Genomic DNA, 21275 nt, shown 5'->3' on the forward strand with positions numbered 1-21275 from the left:
AAGATAACAGAAGATGTTTATTAACAAAGAGACATTGCAGTTCTGGATTTTTGGTATTAATCTATTTAAAGTAAGACCACTAATTGTCCGATTAAGTCACTTCATGTATGATGTACAATTCTCCGTTCCACTTTCTGTTTAACGCCCTTAGTTTGGTAAACCTGATTGACTGATAAAAAAGGTCATCTAAACAGAATTTGCCATATCTAATATGCAGCAACTGAAAAAAGCAAATGGTAGGTCTAATTTTCGATGTTGGGGTAAATGTTACATAAAATCGGAAATTTTGACCTAAAAATATCAGGTTTAGTTAGGAAGGTTGAACAACCAATCAAAATAACAAAAAATAACAAAACAAGATTTTGAAAACAAAAAAACAGAAAACAAAAAAAACAAACAAACAAAAATACAAAAATACAAAAAGACCCCTAAACAGTAAACACAAATAACAAAACAAAACAAAACAAATACTCAAAATAGAATGAATCAACAACAACAAAAATTGGAAAACCAAACTTCTTCAAAACAACACAATTTGTTTAAAAACCAAAACCTTTTAAGTTTGGCACATTCGATCCACATCTTTTAGCTAGAAAAGATTACTCTTTTGTCATCATATATATCTTACTTAAACGGTTAATTTGACATTAAACTTGAAATATATATTAAAATATACCATAACCAACCAATAGGATTAGACAGGTATATAACAAATAGAAATTTGTGTGGATTGCAAGCAATAACAGTGTGTTCGCTGAAAATTACTACAAAATATTTATTAAACTTATCATGTATTAAAAAAACAAACCAAAACATAGCAAACGCCCCCAAAAGCCTCGTATTCAGTTTACATGATAATACTTATAGTTTTTATCTGTCATTCCCTGTTACTTTAATAGTATGAATAGTAGTATACTGTAAATGGGAACTATCATTCTATTTCATTAGTTTGACAAAATAGATTTTTGGAAATAGTTTTACCCGTGAAATACATGTATTATTTTGCTGGTGCCTTGAACCCGCATTTTATTTGGTTTCTTTTGAATATTTATAAAAAAAAATGAATTACTTTCAGTTTTGAACTATTTTTATAATGCGAAAGTTTTGGAGTTCTTGTTACTTCTTGATTTCAAGACAACGACTTGAGAAGTTATTTCTTTTCCCTTTAGAATATTTCTATTTTTTTTTTCTTGAAAACATTTCGTGACCAATAACTACTAACAAAATGGTTATTATTCTTTTCCATTTGCAGTCTGTGACATTAACTAAATAGGCAAATTAGGGAAGAAACAAATTAAGTATGGCGGATGACTGACAGGTATCAATTATCCGGAAGTCAGCAGTATTAAGTACTAAATAAATGACGGAATGACTAATCCGGATGCAGAATCATGCAAGAGTGATTTCTTCAGGAAGAATATGATTTGTGTTGTCGGTTTGATATCAGTTATTGGAGACGACTGATACGTTTAGTATAGAATCGTGACAGCCTTAACGAGAAAGGAATAAATAACGGGTTTGTGTACATTACCATAAATGGCAATAAATTGAGCTCGAATAATGTTGTACTCATATTGTTTTATCCAATAATTAAAATAAAAAACCGAACTTGAAGTAATTCAAAACGAGTTGTGCCTTATTCAGTTTTTTTCTTCTAAAATATCGATTTATGAGCTACGCAGAGCGTAGCATGAACAACAGCAGCATGTTGAACTCTTTTGACCTGAGGCAACTTTGGACACAGTCAATAACAAATTTTGTTACACTTAAGCATCATGGACTTACAGTTTACTATGGACACAACAACTGGTTTGGACACAATATAGCACACGATATTAAATTTAATTAAAGGTGAAAGAAGTTCTGCTTAAAACGTTTAAGATATAAATCTGATAGAAGAACACAGGCAGTGATTTTCAGAAGAAATTCAATAAAAAAAAAAATCAAAATCGGACCAAAAATTCGAAAAAATTGATTTGGGGGTCGCCCCATTTTTATCCTTTATAACGCAAAAACCGTAACAGAAATTTTAAATCTGATTGACAACTCAAAGTGAATCCAATAAAAATATATTTCAAAATGATACCAAAATTAAAAAAGGTAATTTTTGTGTCCCTGATAACCATCAGAGATATCTGGGATCTGGTATAAAAACGCAGGCAGGAACTTTCGTAAGGTATCCAATAAAGCAAGCACGTTCAAAATCGGACAAAAATATAAAAAAATAATTTTGTTTTAACTCCTGAAATAGCATCATACAATAAATAACGACATTCATATCTTAAAAGGTGCGAAAAAAGTTATAAAGCCCTTCAAAAAAGAAACAATTTCAGATTTATATATCGTAACACGTTTTCTTTCTGATTTGATATAAACTCGTCTAAGAGTAATCAAGGGAACCAAGGTTATAGCGGTAATCAAAAGAATGTAATCCTGGGACAAAGACCAGACAATGAAAACAGACATGTACAACAAAGAACATAAAGTAACTAAAATCATACATACAAAGTAACAAAAGTAAATGAGCAACTCGGACTCCACTAAAAACTGGGAGCATGGACCAGGTGCACAGGTAGGGTAAGGGTCCTCTGCTTTTCTAGAAACACCCGCCGATATGCTCATAAAAAGTCAAGTCCGGGGTAGACATACGAGGAAAGGAAAATTATGACCCGTTGAATAAATCAGTTTTCATGGTGCTGATGGATACACCATAACGATCCACGAGTTCATGGTGACGAGCATAAAACTTCTGTAGTGATGACATCAATCTTGTAGCAACATAACCCTGTTCCAGAAGCCTATTTGTTAGAGTTCTAGCGCGATACAAAAAGTCTGCGTAGTTTCGTCAAGCTCTGACATAACGTATCAGTTGTGATATAACACTCCATACGCAGGAGCCGATGGGATGTTGCCACAGATGAAAGGAAAGTTGACAATTCTGAATGAAAAGTCATCACGTTTGTCGTGAAGTTTGGTCAATCGATTTCTAGGGGTAGGTCAAGATATGAGGCTGACTTCACAGTGTCTGTAGTATCCTTTATCTCAAGTTCTTTTGGGTAGATGCGATGTATCAAATCCCCGAAATTAGGATTGTTTAAAGATAATATGTCATCTATATAGCGGAAACTGAGATTGAAGGATCTAGCTAAACGATATTCTTTCTTTCTGATCAGATCAGCTATAAAGTCAGCCTCATAAGAGTGAAGGAATAGGTCAGCAAGTAAAGGAGCACAATTTGTTCCCATTGGAATGCCGACTGTTTGTTGAAAAACACGTCCACCACACTGGACAAATATGTTGTCGATTAAAAATTCCAGCATTTTGTAAACATCTTCCTCTGTATATTTGGATGATGATTTGGAATTATTTCTTACAAAGTATGAGGAATCTCTACCAAGAACTATATATTTGTATCTAGGTGTACCATCTTTTTTTGAAAAACAACGATGTATAATGTTTTTAAGTCGGGATTTTAACTGAGTATGGGGAATAGAAGTATACAGTGTTGAAAAATCATAGGTTTTAATGCTATTATATTCAGATAATAGTCTTGAACTGATTGTCTCCAAAAGATCTCTCAAATTTTTCAGGATCCACATTGAGTTAATACCACTACGGGAGTAACAAGTGTTGTCGTAGGACTGCAGACCCTCTTTGACAGTTGTGAGTATAGAAGTTAAAAGTTTTGAAAGGGGTTTGGTGGTACATTTTGCAGATCCAGCTATGAAACGTTGTTTGTATGGATTCTTGTGAAGTTGAGGAATCCAGTACATAGACGGTAAACCAAAGTATCAACTCATCTCAAAGACAAAAGTGGTTCATTAATTTTTGATGATTTATTAGTTATATTTTGATATTATAACTATATTATAAAAAATGAATGTACTCTTTTGTCTGTCTATTTGAAATATTATTAATGCTAATGGTGCACGCTTCGCATGTCATTTAGATAGACTTAGTGCAGGCGATATTACAGAAAATTCACTGGGGTACGAGTTACAGCACCGCAGAGGGAACGAACGAACATTTGACAGCTTTTTTTCTTTAGGGAAATTTTCATACTCTTATCCTCAACTATGCTGGTTCCTTACACTGATAATTAAACTTTCATGGTTAAAAATACTCTAAGTTTCAAACAATATGACTTAAAATTCTGTATCAAAAAGGAAAAAAAAGTTGAGCGGAAATAGATTTTAGGCTTTAAACATCTGCAACATCAATATCGACACGGTTGTCTAACCTTGAAAAGTTAAGGTACATGAAACAAGAAAGGTTTCTTCCTTTCGTCAGGTGGTCTAGTCAATTTGACCCGTCAGTCTGTAGAAAAAAACCTGTAAAACTGTTAAAGTTATGTAATATTCACTTGAAACCCCATCACCTTGAGTTTGAAAAGATATCCATCTGATATGTAACCATGTGTTAATTAACAGTTGCTGGTGTCGCGCCGATTTCTTTCTTCAGTTCATATATCAGTAACTTTAATCTGTTGCCTCTGACATACTTAATTTCAGCCATTTTACACATTTGATACATAAACAAGACACTTGGCATTTAATCAAATGTTTTTTGCAAACATTTACGTGGGGAAGAAAATTTAATGTTTAAACAATGGGTATATAAGATAGATAAAATAATCCCAACTGACTAGGGACATGTAAAGTATGATCAAAATTAGTTTCAACACATCTATCATTTATAATTTGAGTTAAAAAACACCTCAACGACAACAAATCATGATCAAATCTTCCAACATTTGATTTGAGGTCTCACGATAAAATCTGAAGAAAATATATGCTTTAAAATTGTTTCTAATCAATACCCTTGACAACATATGGTGTAAATTTTTCATTTGTTTGAGTGGTATCACGTCTACGTCTGTATTTACAATTATAAATGATTCCATATTTTATAATACCAACTAATATCACCCAACCAAACGCACCTTAAAAAACGAAAGGATGTCGCAACAGACACCGATGGCCTCCATTATCATTATACAGAATTTGTGGACGGTGTCCTCTAACTGGATCCCCGTGCAGGTCCGGGTGTCAAAAGAATAGGCCTGCAGCAGCGCTAAGCTTGTTGTAAAAGGTGACTAAATAGTGCCCAGGAACCAAGCCGGGGGGCTAGGCGCTCTGCCCACAGAGCAACTGGGATGTTTGCCCCAGGTGGTGGAATGGGGTACCCCTGGCGTGTTACGTGCTACAATACGGAAAACCTGGCCGCAAACCATAGCGGTGCACCGTGTTGGGAAAGATATCACGTTCCTCGCACGTTAAAGAACCCTACTGTGGTATTCGATAGGAGTAGGAACCTTTGCGCTCCGCCACTGGAGGCTAAATTGCCCGACCTTACCCATCCCTCCCTTTTTCTAGTGGCAATCAAAATTTTACGACTTTATTATCCTTGTTTCCCATCCCATTTTTCCTTTCATCATCATTTCATGTTCATTTTATCATCTACTTCATGTTCATCGCCTGAATATAGCTGAAATATTGCTGCTCGGGCGTTAAACCCCAACAACCAATCAATCAACCTCTAACTGGCATACAGTAACTAGCTTAAGTACAATGCCATATATATCGTTCATTGCATGGCCAGGGTTTGTTAGTTTCGTTTTAGTTTTACTTTCCTTACCGAAACTTCCGATGTAGATCGTATTGAAATCCAAAGATCGATCTGCTTTTGTCCACTCCTGGGACTTCCTTGATCTGGAAACGCTGCATAAAAATGCAAAATCTATTGCTTTTCTTCAAAGTTTTATCATGTAGAAATATTTTTCTGCCATTTCGTTTCAGTACTTTTAAACAGATTTTTTTGTTATACTAAACCAGCGCTTGGAAAACGATAAATTTCCATTCATTTAAATGATTGACTTGCACATAATGATGATGATAAAAAATGGTGAAGCCTGATTAGTATCGTTTACGTTTTTATGACTTTGTAATTAAACAGCTTTTGTTACATGTCTCTGTTTCATGAGATTTGCGCACTATTTTCTTAATTCACTTGACCGATTTGGCTTAACATTAGTTTTCTAAACAACAAACAAACTAAAAAAAACAAAAACAACAAAAAAAAACAACAAAAAAACAAACAAACAAAAAAAAAAAAAACAAAAAAAACAAAACAAAACAAAACAAAAAAAAAACAAAACAAAACAAAAACAAAACAAAACAAAATGCCATATGAAAAAAGTGGTGGTTCAAATCTTCTGAATCTCAAACAACAGCCCCAATTCATGTCAATGAAACGGATCACGTATAAAAAGTTATAAAAGCATTTAATTTTCATCGAAAACACAAGTTTTTGTTAATATTGCTGGGTTTAAGAAACTTATATATTTTTTTGTTTCATTGAATTTATTTACCATTTATTTGCGTTTGATCCCCACACTTCAGCTAATGAAACCTGTCACTACGTGGCTTTCTTATTAATTTTGGGGCAAATCATTAGTATACACAAAATCTCACTTCATGGAAAATGGAACTTTATGCAGACTAATAATACAACATTAAAAATTAAAAATTAGATGTTTAGAATGAAATTGACTGAAATATTTCCCGATCGATCATACTCAAATCCGGCGGAACAAATACATATTCTATAAGTAATACTTTAGTTTTCTATGTAAGTTTACATGGCATCAGTTTAACAAACAATTATAATATTGTGTTCCTTAAATACTCATACTTAAAATCAAAGGCTGTAATTTTATGTCAAAGAATTCACATCATAATTCTAGTTGTAGCTTTGTCGTGGTTAACTATATCCGGTATTGATTATAATCTCAAAGAATAATTATAAAATTGCTCACTCGGAATTGCAAGTCTTGTATTATCCTCTACATAGTAATTTAGTTCTACATCAGTTTCGTATTATTTGAATAGGAAAATTGAAATAGATTAATGTCGTTGTACTGTTCAGTAGGTTCTATAGAAGTGTATACCGCCGAGTATTGTTGTGTTGTTTTTGTAAAACATTTTTTTTGCTTTAGATATAGTGAGAGTCAAAGAAACCGCGTAATTCTGAACAAAATACCAAAGAACAGTATTGAAAAAAAAATCGAGTAAGAACTCTGGAGTCAATTGAATACATTTTCCATGATATCAGAATAGCATGAACAACCGTACTATTAAAGTAATATTCATTTGTATGTGTGAAGTTTGAATTACAAAATGAGAAATGTGCAGTTAGGTTTTATACTGTCCCTTATTAAATAAAGTTTATTTCGCCTGAAATACATGTATGTATTATACAAATTGCAAGTCAACTTTAAGAAAACATATACCAAGATATTAACGTTTTTGCTTTACTAAAATTATTCAGTTCATTCTTGTATGGTAGTGATCATGATTTTTCATCATAATTAATGTAAGTTAATTAGAATAGTTTTCTTCGAAAATATTCAAATGGTATAATGATATTACCAAACGCTTGTTACCATTATTTGTTACATAGTTCAAAGAAGCAAAATCAAGCGAAAAAAAAATAATAAAATAAAAGACTGATAATACGACGAAACTGATAGATCCACAAACGAGAGGGTTCAGAGGAAGCGAAGGTGGATACCAGATCCTGACTACGGAGGATGAATTTATAACAGATGCAAGGTTTTTTTCAAGATTATATTTACTCTCAGATAGCTTACGCAGTAACACAAGGCAATCAACAGTATTATTATAATATAATGACGAACTAGAGAAAGTAGAATTTATACACAAGTTAACAATATAAAAAGCGAATATTAAAGCCACAATAAAGATATAACATACACAGGTAAGGATGACCTATAGGAAGTTTAAGAGTAATCATGGGAACCACAGTAATAGCGGTAATCAAAGAGTAATCAAGGGAACCAAGGTTATAGCGGTAATCAAAGAGTAATCAAGGGAACCAAGGTTATAGGAATGTAATCCAGGATATGGATAACAGACATACACAACAAATAACATAAACAAACTAAAATCATACATACAAAGAAACAAAAATAAATGAGTAACTCGGACTTCACTAAACACTGGGAACATGGATCAGGTGCACCGATAGGGTAAGCGTCCCCTGCTTTTCTAAAAACACCCACCGAGTTGCTCATAAAAAGTCAAGTCCGGTTAGAGGAAAGAGGAAAGGAAAACTATGACACGTCTAACAAATACGTTTTCATGGTGCAGATGGATACACTGTAACGATCCACGACTTCATGATGACGACCATAAAACTTCTGTAGTGATGACATCAATCTTGTGGCAACATAACCCTGTTCCAGAAGCCTAATTGTAAGAAGTCTAGCGCGATACAAAAAGTCTGCGTATAACGCATGAGTTGTGATATGAAAACTCCATACGCGGGTGTTGAAGGGATGTTGCCACAGATGAAAGGAGAGTTGACAATTCTGCTAATAATCTTGAATTGAGGCTCTCCAAAAGATCTTTCGAATTTTTCCGGATTCACATTGAATCAATACCACTGCGGGAGTAACAAGTGTTGTGGTAAAATTGGAGACCCTCTTTGACAGCTGTGAGTATAGAAGTCAAAAGTTTGAAAAGGTTTGGTGGTACATTTTGCAGATCCAGCTATGTAACGTTGTTTGTATGGATTCTTGTGGAGTTTAGGAGATAATGTTTGCCAATTTTCTAACTTGATGATCTCTCTTTTAACGAAATGAAATAAAAATTCCTGATATAATTAGTTTTATCCGATACTACAGCTCAATTAACAACTTCACGAGAACGAAATAGCAAATGGGGTAACAGAACTGTATGTCTTGATGTTGAATTACCAATATATTCAAGTCAATATGTTGATAAATATGGAAACGATTTTAAGCGAAGACGTCCTAAAGCATATAATATAACTTTAACTTTTCCACAGGGAACATTCAATGAAACATACATTCAGGATCGATATGAAAATATATGTTTTATAAAAAATACATGTATTCATAAAAAAGCTTCGTAAGGCGCAGATTGATACGACCAGAAAAGTCGAACAAACAGGATAAGAATTTGACCAGAATCATAGTGGCTACTTCTTGGTCTTTAAATGGATTATTTACAGCTCCAAAAGCCAATGTTAATCCTTCTGCTTGAGGTATGGCACAAAGTGGGCCATTTTTTAAAGATCCATTTCCCATTAATCGAGTAATCAACCAGAAATCAGGAATTCTAAATAGGTCTAAGTGACAACCCTGAATGTCAATCCAAATTTTCCTTATTATAGAATGGCACCTTGTAGTACAATATAAAAAAAGATCTATTCATTTTTACAAAAGCTCATTTCCGAACATCAGGAAAATATTTGTTTCTGGTCTCATTTGGCCCAACTGGTTCAAGTAATAACATTTAATTCCTTCCTAAGTATGAATTCTTTGGTCAATACCAAAGATACCCATTTACTAATAGTCAAGTTATGTCTGGTCGTCAGAAAATTGCTTGCGTTTAGCCCCTTTTTGAATCGTTTCAACTCACAACCCTAAGTATCAATCCGAGTCTTCCTTTTTGTGGTATGGCACCTTGTATTACAATAACAAAGAGATCCATTCCTTTTTACTAGTTAATTTCTGGACATCAGGAAAGGAATATTTCTGGCCACTAATTCCTTAGTGGTTCATAGCCCCAAAAATTAATTCCAGCGTTCCTTCGATGGTATGACACATTGTGGTACAATTTTAACTTGATTCGTTAACTAATAACCAAGTTATTGTTTGTATATAATTATGATGAAGCATAGAATATATTTTCGCTCAACTCTTTCTTCAACTTGCTTTCTTTAATTTGATAATGAAGTTGGAAACTAAGTGTCACTTTTAAAATCGTTGGTATGTCCAATGACTATTTCAGAAAAAAAATATTACTTCCACCACACTATACAGTCAAATCATATCTTAAATGTTTTAAAACATTCACTTAATGAAATTAATTGTGTATCATCGTGAACAAAGAAAACTTGCTATTGCTATGGGCACCATATATCTTTGCTTTCATTTATTTGTTTATATTTTGTTGAAAAATAATAACAAAACTGTAACTAAAATTTATTAACTAAAGACATTTTGAAAATTTCTTGAATCTGGACATTTTAAAGAGTATTTAAAATGTCCAGAAAAAAATTTCAAAAATACGTAGACATTTAATAGAAGTTGTTACCTCATTGTCTGAGGATGAATCATGTTAAGTAATCCCTGGATATATTGAGTTCGTGTTCTAACTCTTTTAGCGGCTTACTAGAAAATGTCATCTCCCTTAATGACACTAAGTAACATGCAAATACAATAATAATAGAAAAAAGGCGGAAACAAATAGACTGTATATTTCTGTTATATAATATAGTGCCGAGCCTCATGTATGGATATCATGAGTTAAAGAATAATAAAAGTAACCTTGTTACTCACTTCGTTAAAGTAAATGTTACTTGATGATCAGATATATAAAAAGTGATCTGATGCAACTGTCATATCCATAAAAATACTTTCGAAAGATACATCAAATACGTTCACATTGAGGGACACCAGTGATCAGCATATAAATAGAAATGTCGAAACAATAATAGCAAAGCTACTTATGCGAAAACTGTCAAAAATAAATAAACAGACGACTCCAAATGCACCAGTACTGAAAGATATCTCGTCCAATCTCGAACAATTCATCCAAGTTATTTAAGTTACCTCAAGAAGTCAACAGGTAACCATAAAAATAACACAAAATAACTTTAAAACACACCTTTAAAAATCAGTACACGCAGCACGAACCCCACTAAAACCGAGGATAAACTCAGGTGCTGAGGTCAAAGGGTAAAAATAAACTTAGGTGCTGAAGGCAAACGGTGAAAATGTATCTTTAACAGCACAACTGCTTAATATATTGAAAACAGAAAAAAAGATGAGTAGTTCAACAAGCTTGGTCTCATCAGACAGTAAAATGCGATGTTCACCTGTCTTAATGACTTCATAAAAATGTAAATAAGGGCATCCGAAGATGAAAAAAAAATAAACAAGAGAAGTAATATTCTGACAACTTAAAATCTACCATTCAATAAATAGTGTCAATCGACTTTACTCTTTTAATCCCCCGACATTCTACGATCGTGACAAGTTTCAGTTAATGAAAACTTAGTTTCTTTACTTTTAACACTATTTGGTAATATGGCGCCTTCTTTAATGGTTTTCAGAACAAAAATAATAATAAAACCTTAAGAGACATAAGGAAAAGTAACACCATGTAGCATTCTTTTCACGAAGTACTTCATTTTAAGGAAAGCTTTTACTTTAGAAATGTATTGCCCATTGATAGCTTCAAGTATATTGATGTCATTGACCTTAGTTCAGGTAAATTTTCGATCCTCGCGATATAGCAGCAAATAAAAAACAATTACGTGTAAGTTTAACGAAATAAAAATCTATTAAAGCTATAATAATCATATAAATGACAAAAGTCTCAGAGGGTTTTCGAGAAATTTATAACAAATATTTATCATACTGATGCACGCGTACCAAATTTCCCTATTTTGGGTCGCAGTTTCTCATTTGATGAATTTGATGTATCTCCAGTGGCATTCTATTTTGTTTTCACCGTTCTTTACCTTGATTTCACTTCTCTTCTTAAAATAAATATATAAAATTTAAAATCATAAGAATTACTAATAGTATGACGAATTCTAATGGTCTTGTCCAAGGATTTCGCCTTGTTTGTACCTTCGATGTTCCCGGTATTGTCTTGACCATGGATTTCCCCTTTTTTGTACGAAGGATGTTATCTACATGATTGTGTTGTTCAATGATTTCCCTTCGTTTGTCCTTTCGAAGTTACCGGCATTGTCTTGACAATGGATTTCCCCCCTTTTTCATACAAAGGATGTTACCGGCATGATTGCCTTGTTCAAATATATCCCCTTATTTGTATTTTCGATGTTACAGACATTGTCTTATTCAAGGATGTCCCCTTGTTTATACTTTCACAGTTACCGGCATTGTCTTGACCAAAGATTTCCCCTCTTTTTGTACAAAGGATGTTACCGGCATGATTGTCTTGTTCAAGAATTTCCCCTTGTTTGTATTTTCGATGTTACCGGCATTGTCTAGTTCAAGGATGCCCCCTTGTTTATGCTTTCGATGTTCCGGTCATTTTCTTGTCAAAGGATTTCCCCTTGTTTGTACCTTCAATGTTGCCGGCATTGTCTTGTTCAAGGATGTCCCTTTGTTTGTACTTTCGAAGTAACCGGCATTATCTTGTTAAAGGATGTCCCCTTGTTTGTACCTAAGATGTTACCGGCATGATTGTCTTGTTCAAGGATGTCCCCTTGTTTATACTTTCGATGTTCCAGTCATTGTCTTTTCAAAGGAATTTCCCATGTTTGTACATTCCTCGTACTTGGCATTGTCTTGACCATGGATTCCCCCTTGCTTATACCTTGGATGTTCATGGCATTGTCTTGTCAAAGGTCTTTTTTCCCTTGTTTGTAGAATCGTTGTTTCCAGCATTATTTTGACCATAGATTCCCCGTGTTTGTATCTTGGATGTTTCTGGCATTGTCTTAACAATGGTTTTCCCTTTCTTTCTTGAACAAGACAATGCCAGGAACATCAAGGGTACAGAAAGGAGTTCCCTTTTTTTGAACCCTTAATGTTCCTGGCATTGTCTTGTTCAAGGATTTCTCCTTGTACGCACGTTGGATGTTCATGGCATTGTCTTGACAATGATTTTTCCTTTGTTTGTACCTTAGATGTTTTCGGCATTGTTTTGACCATAGATTTCCCCTTGTTTGTACCTCCGATGTTCCCGGAATTGTCTTGACCAAGGATTTCCCTTTTTTTGTACACAGGATGTTACCGGCATGATTGTCTGGTTCATGGATTTTCCCTTGTTTGTACTTTCAATATTCCGGACATTGTATTGTCCATGGATTTCCCCTTGTTTGTACCTCCGATGTTCCCGGAATTGTCTTGTCAAAGGATTTTACCCTGTTTGATTGTTGAGGGACTCATTCACAATATCAATAATACATATGTCTCATCAACATATGATATTTTGTTTTTTCTACAATAGTCTTATATCCATCAATCTGATTCTCATCCTCATCCTCTAATATTTGAATTGAGTTTTCGAGTGGTAATTGATAGCTTATTTTATGGATACAGTTACATTTGCACACATGTAATCTCATGTTAACTAGCAAATATTTTGAATGAAATCGCGCATTTTGTAACCCAGTCATTTTTCAATTTTTTTAAGGAAAAGTAAATTTTCAAATAAAAGAGCATGCGACCTTCATCAAATGAAAACTTTTGCTGGTGGTATTGCAATCAATAGTGGATCTTTGATAACCGGAGCCAGACACTTTGATAAGGTAGTCATTCACCCACACCGTTGATAATTAGAACACATCATAACTAGTGAAAGTAAAACAATGATAAAACTAAACATTGATTTGTGAATATGTTGTACCTAGAAAATCATATTGCATTTTAGACTTAAATGGCTACTACGGCTAGAAGCCAATCGAGAGAATAGTTCCAAGATAATAATGATCAGAATTTTTATTATCTTGAAATGTCATAAATTAATCATTATCATCAATACTAAATGCACAGAACGTGTCGGAGGTGTGCAAATATTGATTTGGACCTGTTTTTGCTAATCAGCGAAAGAATAGATAAGTTAAATTCGACATCTTTTGCTTGTTATAGCACTAGGTTTCTGTTGCCGTGATTGGACAATACTGTACTGATTGATGATTAGTTGTACCAAGGGAACCATTTCCGATGACTTTGTTTGACACCCCGTGTAAAGCAGAATTTTTCCGATACATTATTTACATGGCCATTATCTATTATTGTTCTAGAATTTCCAGACATTGAGTGATATCCCACAATGCATAGCGTGTTTTGTTCGAATGTCCGAAAGTATTCCCCCGGGTTGTAAAACGCGACAACTTGGTCAATGATTTCTACAAATATGAGGAAATAATCATTAATTTAACCTATACACGGTAATGAATCTTATTTATTTACGTTATATATTGTAATATAGAACATGGATTAATGTGATCAATATCGATAGAAGACTAATCTTGCTAAGTTTCTTGGATGTCTTGGAAGTAAAGTATTACACAGCCATTTATGTTAAACAATTCAACTGGCATTTAGCTTCAGCACTAAATTTACAATTTACACAGTTTTAATCTTAAGCTATTATAAAATATATTCAAATTGGAAAAAAAACTTGTATAATCTACACTGCTTTATAACGTCTGAAGTTGAATAAATCGAAAAACAACTTGTTCTGTTTATAGTCAGTTGGCACCATAGTTCATAACGTAATACTAGTATCAGAAAAAGTTAGGATCTGCAAACAATAAATAATGTGCCATTCTTACATTAAGAACTTCCGTTGATATTACTGTTAGCTCACATCACGTGAAAGACCTTTGGGACCCATTTCGGTTACTTTTTATTGGGGGGAGGGGGTGGGGGGGGGTGGGGGGTGGTGGTGGTGGTTAAAGTTCATAGGTTACAATAGTGTACTTTAGTTTCGAAAATTCCGTCCAGTGAATCAGTATCATGGGATAGCACTATGAGTGATTAAACATATGACTTTGATACTGACAATCCATCTCAACTTAATTAGCTCTATCGGTGACAATACGAGGATGAATATTGGGGTGAAACTGCTATTTGAAACTTCCATGCGGTTTGACGTGCACCCTATTGTCTTATCATTTGTCGCTATCGAAAACTAACCACATTCTAGTCTAAAAACAATTTACAAGATGAATTAACATTTAGTTTTCAAATATCACATTAGGCTCCATATGAAAAAGGACGGGAAATATACGTCAACTTCAATTATAGACAGTTTAATGCAAATAGGATTTAATGAAATCTAAGTTTAAATTCCAAATGATTGTACATGTAATTTAGTACATGTATCTTGTGGTTCACATCCCCAAAAGCTGGACTGAATTTATATGTAACACCTGTTTAACTTCTATTTCCGGACTGAACAATGTGACAATATGAAACAAATTTAAAAAAATATATATTGTTTTATCCAAGAGCTTGCATTTTACTCTCATTTTGCGACACATTTTACGTTAAGAATAGTAAAATGTGAGTAAAGCTCACCAGATTATACACTTTTGCCTCTCTTAATAACAGTATTGGAAACCCCAGAATTTATTCCATTAGAGGTGCACAATATTATCATGTGATGAAGAACATGTGCATATTTCATCGAATTTAATTCAGCGGTTTCATAGAAGTTGCGGATTAGGAGAGGTCTCGCTCTTGGTCGATGAATGACAATGTCCACGTTTTGCATATGAAACCCAAAAAGTCAGAAGAACATGTGCACGATTATACCATCTGATGAAGAATGTATATAGGTTTAACTTAGTGGTTGGGAGAAGTGGACAGAAACTGGAAACGGAAGACAAATGGACGGACAACATGATCCTATATACCTCACACTTTAAGCAGGGAATGAAAACATATGTTATATATGCATCAGTGAATAGGACAATGTTTTGCTATAGAAATATACATGCAAATAATTCTTCGAAAAGTGCTACGAGGTAATACATGTACCTCGGAAAGTAGGTATATATCGATTTTAAACAAATAAAAAAAAACACCTTTTAGCTGGAACTCCCCTTTCCAAAATCTTTGGATCCGCGCCTTGATAAAGTGAGAATGATTTTTTTATAAACTGGATCACACTTTTGAAAAGTCAAAGAAGAATATAAATACTTACATCTATATCAAGAAATGAAATTGAAAATGGACACATGTGTAAAGCAGCAACATTACATATATACATAAAATAGACATGTGCACTGTATAGAATGTGACATAAAATTTCGACACGATACCTACATAATTATGTATAGTACTCAAGGGTATGATCCACTTTATGTATATATATGTGCAGGTCCAGTACTACAGCAAGACATCAAATATAATTTTCTAGGAATTATGCTTTCAAGATGGCGTTAGGGAATTTGAGATGTTATCGATAAACCACTATATTTGACATAATCCTTACAGAAGAGGCCCATCATATCATCTTCAAGATGCTGAATATAATGCCCTAACCGATCATTAAATGATCAAAACTCGACATCAGCCTAGCTGTATGTCACCCTTGATCAGCGTTCACATACCGTACCTAGACTTAATACGATTGTCTACGTTGGTACGAGAAGATACAACACATTTCGATCTGTGTTGATGCAGTAAATTTATAAGAATTGGTGTGTAAATTCGTTCTGACGTTTCCTGAACGATTTTTACATTTTCTGAAAAAAAAACGGCTAGCATTCTGTTTTTGAACGAAAGGCTTCGAATAAACATGAATCGTCTACTATATAACGGTCTGAAAAACTTTAACTACGGTAACTTATTTAAAAATACATGACAAAATATAGGAATATGAACTTTCCTTTATTGGAGAGTATTTAAAGTGGTGTTTTTGTACAATTTTGTTGCCCTTTTGGCAAATAGATTGCCATTTCACCTGCGAGTTCTACTGTACAAATTTTGTATGTGTAGAATGTTATCTTTATAGATAGTGTCCACTTGTTATATTTCTAAGTATTTCCTCTTGTAGGGGTTCGTCTCAAGGGATTTCTTCCATATATCTTTTGGGGTTCGTCTCAAGGAGTATTTTCCCTATATTACTATTTTGTTTTAGTAGTTATAAGTTATATGAAGTCAGAAATGGAAATTTTACAAAACATCATTGTTAAATTCACAAGCTTTATGATTAAAACCACTAAACTCTCGATAGCCTTGGCATATTACCTCATTAATTATTAATTTGAAATTTAATAAACGCAACAAATATTGGGGAATATGTTTGTGCTGAATTATCTTAATATCACATGACATTTTATACCAGCGTTTCGTTTCAAAATTTTCTCCCGAGCGACGCACGTGGAACAAATATGAAATCTATGTTTTGCCATTTGTTGCTTCGCATCATGGGAGTTATGAACAAGCGGAAGTGTTGTTTCATTAAATGCGTGTGTCCATCACGAAACATTGAATCATATCTGCCATCTGTTTAGATGAATTCAATATCCCAGGGAACCAACAGTTTCATTCAAGAACATTCCATTTGATAGTCTTGTAGACATTTGTGCACATTTGTAACTACTTTCATGCGAACCTTTTTCAACAACATAATAAATAGAAAAGGTTTAACAAACCCGTATATTTCATTTGGGGTTTACGCTACCCATAATGTATGTTTGAAGTATACGAACATTTCGGTAACTTGTACGTTCGTTCACATACTAAGCACGAAGTTCATACAACAGGTGAGACTATAGTGCTGTTGACAGGTGAATTTCAAGTAAATTCTGAATACTCTATCTAAGATTTAAAATATTAACGTGTGTGGTACTAAATATCGAAAGCACGGTTTCTTTTTCAATGTATGAAACTTTTTAAAAAATCCTGATGGCCAACAGTATTTAGAAAAATAAAAGACGACTCAAACAGGAGAGATGACTTTTTGAGCTTTCGTCAATCATTCATAAGACTTAATTGAATTTTAATGGATATCAATATATTCAGCATGTGAAATCCACCCTAGATCCTAGAAAACCAGGCATTCAATATAGCACATGCAGACGACACGTCGCGTGACTTGTAAAATTCATGCGGGTTTCTGATATATTGTGAATGTCTAAGGTCGGAAAGGTTATTTATCTGACACCGACATACCATAAGATCAAATGTTCCCCTAATTTAACTATACTTTTAAAAAAATTATGCAATATCTTCGTTCGAAAATTTCATGACTTCTTTTATCTCTTTTTAAATCCTGAGGAATTATGCGTATTTTAAAGAATATTATTTTTAGAACTGCCTTTTTCTAGACCTCATTAAATATGCAAGTCTTAGACATTTCTATTATTCATGTCTATAATGATATCTATTCTATTTTGCAGAAAATGTATATTTTTTTAAGTGCATTTGATAGTACGTTGTAATAGGACATTGTGATAAAATGCTTCATCTTTATTTTCCCACAAATTTAGTATGAGAAAGCTGTCGTGTATGTATCGTAATTAAATGGGTGTCACTGGCTTTTTTCAACACCCCAATCATTATGTTAACACCAACAAAACCTTCATTTTCAGAGGGTAATATGTCAAAACCTACAACCCAAGGTTACATAATTCATCAAAGTGCAGTTTAAATGTGATAATAATCAAACTTTTTACCCTAAATTTCAACATGTTTAATTGACTGAATGAAAGTTAATACAGAAATGCATTTAAAACGTAAACAAAATAAAACGTTCATTCGACTGAAAAGAAAGTATTAGAGATACGGGTGGTCATATCATTCTGAAGTGATGCTGTTATTTTTCAATTAAACAAGAATAAACACATATGAAATCTGACCTGGCTGATATGTTTATTGTGTTCTTTTATCTGTTTTCAAGGTACAATAAAATGATAAGACGAAACAGTAGAGAACGGAAACTGATTGCAGTCTACTGGAGGCTTAATTAAAAGATAACAAGCATAGCTTCCTTCGTAACGTCAACCTAACAACTACTGCAAACTAATTGAATTTATTAAACATTTCCTATGAATTAAACTACGTTTAAAATAAAACCAATATTTGCTCATTGAATGTATAAGATTCCTCAACACTGAAATGTAGACAAGGAAACAAGAGTTGCTATTTCAGTTCATGATTGACGCTATACATTTTTTAAAATGAAATATCTCTACTCATCTGGAGAATATGTTTAATCAAGACTAGGATCGAGAACTTTTGATAAAAGAGTGATGTAAATACACGTCATACTTGTAGTAAATTGAATATAATTTTTTTCTCGGGAATTTGAGTTCTGCATTTATTTTTTTGCAATTGAGAAATAGATTGTGGTATTAAAGATTTATTACGATACTTGTCATAAATATAAGAGTTACCGTCAGATTTTATATTAGGAGCGACTTTTACCATTATGCATGATTGAAAAGTTGATTTACATCTTGAATTTACAGCACGAATCCAGTTTTCAAACGACTTACCTTCAAGAAGGCAAATAAAAACGTAGATAAAACTGGAAAATAAAACAGTTGGCTTCCCGAATTCCATATTTCTCTCAGCAGTATATCCTTTGTATATCTAAATCCTAAATACAAATCAATTACAGAAATGGAAAAAAATGTGCATCTCGAAATGTTGAAATCTGATATGGTTTATCCTATATTTGACACTTTAAGTTCCAAAGTTAAGAAGTTTGAATAGTATGTTCATCACGTAGTCCGTCTACAATAAGTTGCCATTACTTCTATATCAACCTCACTGTCGACTTCCCCGACATCATTGTCATATCCAAAATTATTTCACAAAGGTCAAAGTAAATTACGCTATGATAACTTCTGCAATTTACTAGAGGTAGTTGATTCTCGGATATCTTCGGTGATTTACGTTAAAGACACTTTGCATACACTTGATATCGAAGTTCCCGCCCTCATCCTGATGTCTTCTGCTATTACGTTTCCCATCCGGAAATGATAAACCAATCAGAAGCCTGTATTTATTGACTGTTTCGTGTAAAGAAAACTCATCAGTAACTACAGTTGATGAATTTGTAATTGAAATTTTTGTCTTTGTATAAACCATAATACATTATGACAGATACTCTTAATGTTATTTTAATCCTATTGTAGCATTGCTCTCACTTTATTAGCGGCCATTGATTTTTAGTTTTGTTTTATTTCAATTGAAGTGAAAGCGGAGGCGTGCTAGATAAGTACAACAATTGAATTCTTTGTTTCTTTCTTTTTAAATTAGTTTCTATGTTGTTTTATAGTTAAAAATGAAATTGAATAGAAAGATTTTTTTATGTGTGCATGCTAGTGGGAAAACTTGTCTGACAGAATATTACGTTAGTATGGTGCAATTTTGTGTAAGAAATATCTTTCTAATTTCCTTTTTTTGGAACAACAAATATGAAGACAATTTGTGGGACAATTTTGAACATCACAATGGTTTGTTTACATGTCACTTTCTAATACATCAAAGGAAATGGAACAATTATGAAAATGATCGGCAATATCTACGGAATTTTCCAATACTTCTGCCAATAATTAATACAGTTCAACGGAAAACCATTACATGATTGGGATTTAATTAGATGATTGGTTCGACAATATTTAGAAGAATTACATGTATAACGAGAGAGAAAGAGAGAGAGAGAGAGAGAGAGAGAGAGAGAGAGAGAGAGAGAGATTACTAATAAGCTAAAATCACCGTAATCGAACTTCGAATTTCTTTGAGTAAGTATAATCTTAGTATATTACTTATTTTGTGAGTTCATATTTTGTAGGAATGTGGCAAAATGATAAAAATTGAACGAAAATAGTTTTTTCGATAGTTTTTAACTACGCAATATAAGACCGCCAAATTAGACAGCCAAAACAAGTCCACAGTTCGAAACGCCGTGGCATATTTAGTCGGCTCAACAACAGCGTCAATTAAGTGGTGATTTCTAGTACTTGTTCAAAAATCTTTTATACCTTAAGTCATTAATAGTCTGTTTTTTAAAAAGTTTAAAAAGTGAATTGATACAAATATGGGCTTTTGTAACATTTGAATTACCAAAAGCCAACATTGCTAGATTAGAGCGTCTCCAGCCCCGTAAAGTATGACTTTAAAGTGTTGAAGTAGTCGCCATTTTATCAGCAATACGAAAATAGAATAAATGTAATCTAAGTCTCGAGGAAACGGGACGGGCTGTCAGACTGGCCATACTTACTTCGTAAATCTACTCCGTTAAGAGTAATTAAATTTTAATCCGAAATTTAAAAAAATGCTTGTCTTAGTCAAGTAACACCGAAGCTAACGTTCATCTGACGGTAAATTTGACATTTTTATTTTTGTTCTAGTTGCCTGGTTTTGGCATCATTCGGGTGCCCATCTTCAGTTACTGAGACGTCTAGTTGCCTGGTTTTGGCATCATTCGGGTGCCCATCTTCAGTTACTGCGACGTTACACCAAAGTGACTTAATAGATGCCGTCATCAACATGAAAAAGTTTAGTTTTGAAGAACTTTGCAGAAAGTGCCATCAGAACATGTACATATATGGTATTCCCCTTACAAACTAACTGCCATGGTAGTTATTCTTTTATCTTTTTAAATTATCTTTATTTACAGAATGTAGCACATTTTATGCCTAAAATATTGTATTCCAAACCTGTCTGAATAATGTGCGTCATCAGGTATCATTAATACATATGCAGTTTCTCGGGT

General features: G+C 33.4%; 1 protein-coding gene across 11 annotated transcripts in view; it reads right to left on the reverse strand.

Moving 5' to 3' along the window:
- The window catches only part of LOC148622512 (opioid-binding protein/cell adhesion molecule homolog), a 46241-nt gene extending 26711 nt beyond the window's left edge, over positions 1-19530 (reverse strand). For 6 of the 11 annotated variants that reach the window (XM_088572527.1, XM_088572529.1, XM_088572528.1 and 3 more), the window contains exon 1: positions 19048-19528. In XM_088572527.1, the coding sequence (XP_088428653.1) occupies positions 19048-19114 (67 nt within the window). In that variant the 5' untranslated portion in view covers positions 19115-19528. Of the gene's footprint in view, positions 1-19047 lie in introns of all 11 variants that reach the window. The other 5 variants (XM_088572530.1, XM_088572533.1, XM_088572531.1 and 2 more) reach the window with 4 other exon arrangements.
- Positions 19531-21275: the final 1745 nt, after the last annotated feature.

This window comes from Perna viridis, chromosome 3 (genome assembly GCF_037379345.1).
Source record: "Perna viridis isolate PV_CMFRI_1.1 ecotype Kerala chromosome 3, ASM3737934v1, whole genome shotgun sequence".
In the NCBI taxonomy this organism is placed as follows: Eukaryota; Metazoa; Mollusca; class Bivalvia; order Mytilida; family Mytilidae; genus Perna; species Perna viridis.